General features: G+C 57.0%; 1 protein-coding gene across 1 annotated transcript; it reads left to right on the top strand.

The window, feature by feature from the left end:
• Positions 1 to 3,429: 3,429 nt before the first annotated feature.
• Positions 3,430 to 4,533, top strand: Nkx6-2 (NK6 homeobox 2). Its single transcript, XM_038315292.1, has 3 exons — positions 3,430 to 3,835; positions 3,916 to 4,088; positions 4,279 to 4,533. Exons 1-3 carry the CDS (start codon positions 3,430 to 3,432, stop codon positions 4,531 to 4,533), a joined length of 834 nt encoding a protein of 277 aa, XP_038171220.1.
• Positions 4,534 to 6,394: the final 1,861 nt, after the last annotated feature.

Genomic DNA, 6,394 nt, shown 5'->3' with positions numbered 1-6,394 from the left:
TATCCCAGCCCTGAAGCTAGAACCCTGCTTGCTGGGTCACTCACAGACATTTTGGGAAGTGTTCACACCTGTGCAAAGGACAAAGCCTACCGAAGGGCTGCCAAAACTCCCACCCAGAATGGGCGAGCCCAAAGGCAGGACAACAAGCAACTGCCAAGTTCTAGTCTATCGCTTCAAGGCTAGGGTCTCACCGGCGAGTCTGGCTTCCTTAAAGCATAGTGTCCACAGTGTCTGGGCGCCTCTCATGCTTGCAAGGTCACTGTGACAAGTTGTTCCCTTCCACGAACCCTCTGACAAGGCGATTTCCGGGAGACTCCCACTCTAGGTGGGTCACCTATTCTCCAGGCCTGCACTACTCCGGAATTAAGTTCCATTCACCTCTCCCGTAGCGGAAGGAGACTTGGAAGCCTTAATTAGCTACCTTCGGGGCACTCACCCAGGACACACTAGGCACACGCGGGTGCACGACAAACGTAGACTAATTGAAGTATTGAACGGCGAACAAATGGTCTTCCAATCCGAGCTAAATTTGCTCAGAAAGAGCCAGCAGTCTTCCTCATCAGACATTTTCTTCAAGACCAGGAGATGGCGAACCTCTCCAGAGCCACAGGGAAGGAGCCCCCAGGGATCGCGTCTCCGTGGGCAGGCTGAAGGCTCTTGCACCTTCGGACCGGTTGGAGTGAGCGGGAACGGGAGTTGGGAGGGGAGGGGCATCGTCTTTGGCCCAACCCAGAGGGCAGAGCCTGGGGGTACTGGAGGAGCTCCCGTAGTGGGAACTCTGTGGGGAAGAGGGAGTTTAGTCCCTCTATTCTGACCGGTTGCGCTGGGGGAAGGTGAATTTTGTGCCCAATCCTTTCAGGGGTATGAAGCGCCCCCACGAGTTAGGTAAGACAGCGCCTACAGAGAGCAACACAACTCACTCCACTCCTCAGCCCGTACTCCCGTGCTCCAGCTTCATTCATCGGGCACACTGACCTCACCGCACCCCGAGTCTCTGATCCCAGAGAGAACAACGCAATGTGTATTCAGACAGAACGCGGGTGTCAGACTCAGTGGAGCAAGCCAGGAGGTGTACACAGATCCAGGGCCGCTGAATTTCTCGATTCCTAGGTTTAACGAGGCTAGGACTTGCCTGTGAAAAAAATCAGAGAGTGGAACTGCGGCACTCCTCCTGCCTCACAACCGGGGGCACCGCGTGCATGCGAAAGGTCAGCGCACACCAGCCCTGTCTTGCGGTGCGCCTTTCCGAATACTTTTTCCGAGGACCCACGGTCTTCCTAGCTCGCTTCTATGTGCAGTCTGCTTGAAGTAGGGTAGGAGGTTTCAACACCTCCCACTCGGCCCGCCCTGCATTCTCCCGCCCCATCCCCACGCTGCTCCCAGCTCTGGGTCCCTCTTCGCAAGACCTGGAGTGTCTGGATTCCCTCGTTGTCTCCCGCGAGCCCAGCAAAGTCCGCACTCAACCACCGACTGTCCTTCCGCTCGGAGAGCACCGAGATACTAACCAAAGTGGAGCAAAAGTGAGGCAAAGGGCCGGTCTAAAGGCTGGGTACCATCAGCAGCCCAGGGGGCTAGAGGGCGGCGTGCTCTGCGCCTGTGCGCCGGAGGCAACTCAGCTCCCGCTGATCGCTAGCGCTCAATCCGATCCTGAGAGTGCAGATTCAGCCTAGGAATCCACTACACTGAAACCTCTAGGCGCTAGGGGCCACGAGCCAAGTCTTTCAGTTGCCAGGTTGTGTAGGAGTCAGGGGCCACCACAGAGCTTAGTTCCAGTTCCCATCATAGAATGACTTTCTAAGCCTTGACCTGTTGGAGACCCGTAGCGTCAAGACCCTGGCACAAACTGTAAGAAAACGAAAACGAACTTGTAAGAGGAGCAGCGGGAATGGACGTTAGGCCCCGACGTGGAGCCACTGGGATCATTTTCTTCCATGACAAAGAAACCCTGGAGACCAGGACAAAAAGGGGAAATCGTTATTAGCAATCTGCCCCACAAAGGCACAGGGCCTCCAGATCCCAGGACAGGATCTGTGGCTCTGTGTCCACAGGTTGTGTCACAATCACTAGTAGTTATTACACGGTTCACCGGAAGTGCCACCCAAGAGGACGAAAGAAAGTGTCAGTGTGCATCCTTCTCATAGCCTGCCTGGCTCTGCTCTAGCCCGCTACAATTTCGTTCACCCCAGCAATTCTATGGGGGTGAGAGGCCGCTCTACTAGAAAACGACTTAGAGCCAAGTGAACCCCACAGGCCAGTCTATAGTCCGTGCTCTGCCCTCTAGACTGCAAGCGCACACCCATCTTATGTCACTGAGTGTGGTGATTTTTTTCATCTTGGATCTTGAATTCCGAGGTCGCTGCCTGCATCCTGGGCCTGATCAACTCGCTGGAAACCCACAGGCAGGCGAATCCTAGCCCTGAATCTCAAGTTCTGGCTCAAGTAATCTCCCAGGTGAATGCCTAATAATCAGAAAACCTCGAAGGGAAGTCCGATTTCCCCACCCAACTACAAGGAGTTCGGACCCGCGCTGGGCAATGTATACACTAACAGGCACGTGCATAGTACCAGGGCCACCGGCCTTGCCCGGACGTTACCTGGAGCCAGTGTCAGTTGGAGGATTTTGGTAGATCTGAGAGAGTCAAATATAACCATTTGGTCACTAAGACTCCACCCATTGCGTTCAGAAAAGTGATACCCACAAGTTCACTCCAGTTGACACCACCACAAGTTGGGGAGGCTAAGGAACTGCAGTACGGGGCTTGGGCTCTGGTCCAGGATGGAGCCCCGTGGACCTGTGGCATCCAGCCCTCCCAGGCTTTTCCCTGAGCTGGGCGTACTGAGCTTGCGGAGTGGATCTTGAAATCTACATTCTTTCGGTTGATAAAATATGTTCTCGTATTTTTTCCTGATTTTCTCATTAAAACCTTTGCCTAACTAAACTCCCATCCAACGGGATTTATTTCATCTCTGGGGAGATAAATCAGGGGACAAATTTACAGCCCCTGAGGCACCTGCCGCGCTAATGGGCCCTTCATGGAGTGCACGGCCGGCGGGGGCGCGCGCAGACGGGCGGGACTTTGGCCAATGGCTTGGTCGCCAGTGCTTACAGCCAATCAGCGCGCGCGCCGCGCCCAGGCCCAGCGGTTATCAGTGCGTCCGTCCGGTGCAGCGCTGCTCCGACCTGCCCCGGAGCAGCCGCCGCCGCCGATCCTAGTACCCCTGCCTTCTTTCTGTCCGCTGTCCGTTCCGCGCTGCAGCCGTCGGTCCTCCTGCTTTGCCGCGGGGGCCGTCGGCGTCCGTCTGAACGCGTTCCACGCGTCCCAGTGCAGCCGGCGCCCGTCGGCGCTGCGCTCAAACTTCCCGAATCGGAGGGCGCGGGCGGTGGCAGCGGGGCCCGGATGGGAGCCCGGGTCGGCTGCGGCGGCGCCCATGGACGCTAACCGCCCGGGCGCGTTCGTGCTGAGCAGCGCGCCTCTGGCTGCGCTGCACAACATGGCTGAGATGAAGACGTCGCTGTTCCCCTATGCGCTGCAGGGTCCGGCGGGCTTCAAGGCGCCCACCCTAAGCAGCCTTGGTGCGCAGTTGCCTCTAGGCACTCCGCACGGCATCAGCGACATCCTGGGGCGGCCGGTGGGTGCAACGGGTGGTGGCCTCCTGGGAGGTCTGCCCCGCCTCAACGGGCTCGCCTCGTCGGCAGGTGTTTACTTCGGGCCCGCGGCAGCCGTGGCACGGGGCTACCCCAAGCCGCTGGCGGAATTGCCTGGGCGCCCGCCCATCTTCTGGCCCGGAGTGGTGCAGGGCTCTCCCTGGAGGGACCCGCGCCTGACTGGCTCGGGTAAGTGACCCGCGAGGGTTGCGGTGAGGAGCGGGGCTGGGCGCGGGCCGTGGACGGCGCTCATCGGCTCTTCTTCGCAGCCCAAGCCGGAGGGGTCCTGGACAAGGACGGCAAGAAGAAACACTCGCGGCCGACGTTCTCGGGCCAGCAGATCTTCGCGCTGGAGAAGACTTTCGAGCAGACCAAGTACCTGGCAGGCCCAGAGCGCGCGCGGCTTGCCTACTCTCTGGGAATGACCGAGAGCCAGGTGAAGGTGAGCTCGAATGGGCCGGGGTCCAGCAGTATTGTGGCGGGGCCATGAGCCCGCGTCCTGCGAACGGCGGGAGAGCGGCGGTTCTTCTGCGGCCTGACCGCGGAAAGCGCTGGTGCCAGGCGGGTCCGGAGTGCTGGTCTGGTGTGGTGAGCCTCAGTGCCCGCTTCATGGTCCCTCCCCAACCCCCCAGGTGTGGTTCCAGAATCGGCGGACCAAGTGGCGCAAGCGACACGCGGCAGAGATGGCGTCGGCTAAAAAGAAGCAGGACTCGGATGCCGAGAAGCTGAAGGTGGGTGGCTCAGACGCGGAGGACGATGACGAGTACAACCGGCCCCTGGACCCCAACTCCGACGACGAGAAGATCACGCGGCTACTCAAAAAGCACAAACCCTCGAACTTGGCGCTGGTTAGCCCGTGCGGCGGCAGCGCGGGGGACGCCTTGTGAGGATGCGGCCTGGCCAGAGAACCCGGGAACCGGGTCGCGCGGCATGCCCCGACGCCAGCCGCCCAGCCGCAGTGTGTATATATATATTTTTACAGAATAAGTTATAAAGCGGACATTGGCGCGGCCTCGGCGTGAGGTGCGGAGTGCGGGGTTTGGGCCGGTCACTTTGTATAATCAATAAATTATTTAACACGTCCCCGTCGGAGTTGTGGCTCCCAAGGCTGCACATCGTGTTTCTTCCTTATGGAGCTGGCGCCAGCGGGCGGGCAGGCGGCAGGACCCTCCGGATCCCACCTGTTCCCCATGTGGGCGCCAGGGCCTGGCGCAGTGGGGCACGACAGTGCTTGATGATGACCCTGGGCCCGTGTGCGCCTTGGGTTCAGAGGCTGAGCTCATGGTGACGGTCCCAGAGCGCACAGTGATGGCAGCTTACAGGAGAATGGACCTGGTGAGACTTGAGCGTCTGGAGCCCAGGCCAAGCAAAGGCAGTTTTCGTCGCCCCCGGAAGGGAAGGACACGGCAGCTCAGTGCTTGAACGAGCCGGACCAGCAGGGAACTCGGTGGAAGAGACCCCAAAGCAGGTATGATTTCTATTTCCTGTGGCCAGAAGTATGGCATCCGCTGCACCCCTACCGGAGATGTTCAATGCTGACTCAAATGGATGAAGTTGGGACAGACATTCAATTACACTTGAAGGGGGCCCCAAAGTCCAGCAAGGCTTGCCCACATAGCAAGCAGCGGGCACCCTTGCGCTACTTTTTAATTTTTTTTTCTTTTTGTGCAAGCTGGGGCAATGAGTGTGCCGTTTTTCAGTGCCCTTGTCCTGGTTTGGGCCAAATCAGCACTGCTCAAGCATGGGCTGCGTTCTATCACAAGTATTTCATAATGATTATCATATTATTTAGCCAGAATTCTAAATATTTTGAATATAAGTACTTACTAAAATCCAGCTGCAGGTAATAAGGCCTGAGGCTCTGCGCTCCGCAGGGCCCCAGGCTATCAGTCTTAACAGACTCTAACTGGGGCTTTAAGCAGGGCTGCAGAGCTGGTGAGAATCCCTGCCTGCCGGCCCACCCGGGCAGCTCAAAGCCTTCAGCCTGTTTTAGCCGCCCTGACACCGCCACTGGTTTCTCAGAGGGCCCTCAGCGAGGGTCACTCCTGACTAGCAGCCTGCTTACTGTCACTCCTACCTGAGCTAGCGTGTAAAGCAGCTCTTGCCCAGCCAGGGAAGAGCCTGGCTCCCCTCCACGGTAGACCCTTTCAGGGTTACAATTGTCTGTAGTGGGGAAAATACCCCACCTTCAGCTTTGGTTCTCTCCGCCCTGCACAGCTGCACCTTTTAATGCACTGATCATCAACTGTGTAATTTCAACATGAGCTATTCACGACAATATTTCTATTGCACTGCATTTAAAAGATATTTATTAGAATCACGAGAAGCTAATGTTTTGCCTTTTGTGCTGTGGCTCCATCAACTAAAGTCAAACGCTTCTTTCGATCCACTGGCTGGCTTTCTTTAAAAGGAACCCAAAGATTTTGTTTTCTTAAATGGGGCAGTGTGTTGTTTCTGTGTTGCTTCTCGACCAACGTTCAGAGCAGAGAAATTTTGTTGAAGGTTTTGTTCAAAGCAAAAGAAAAGCATTTGTATAATTCCATTTAAAACAGTGAGGGACCGGGCTTTTTACACTACAGTAAAAAGTCTGAGGTGATTTTTCTGAGGGCTTGGTGCCCTGTGGCAGAAGGGGACACTGAGATTCCCAGAATGAGAATGGGCCAGAGCAAACAGGGCACAAAGGAGCCGGCTCTGGCACTTAGCATTTCAAAGCCACGGGAGAGTGAAGCAAGAGACAGGGCCAAGAAC

Source organism: Arvicola amphibius, chromosome 1 (genome assembly GCF_903992535.2).
Source record: "Arvicola amphibius chromosome 1, mArvAmp1.2, whole genome shotgun sequence".
NCBI lineage: Eukaryota > Metazoa > Chordata > Mammalia > Rodentia > Cricetidae > Arvicola > Arvicola amphibius.
Note: the sequence above shows the minus strand (reverse complement) of the source record. Positions and strands in the feature narration are given on the sequence as shown.

What these genes read in the sequence shown, in the direction of transcription:
- Nkx6-2 (XM_038315292.1), top strand. Translation starts at nt 3,430, where the DNA reads ATGGACGCTAACCGCCCGGGCGCGTTCGTGCTGAGCAGCGCGCCTCTG. An exon ending in CCCGCGCCTGACTGGCTCGG is followed by an intron (nt 3,836 to 3,915) that starts GTAAGTGACCCG and finishes TCTTCTTCGCAG; the next exon opens with CCCAAGCCGGAGGGGTCCTG. An exon ending in TGACCGAGAGCCAGGTGAAG is followed by an intron (nt 4,089 to 4,278) that starts GTGAGCTCGAAT and finishes CCAACCCCCCAG; the next exon opens with GTGTGGTTCCAGAATCGGCG.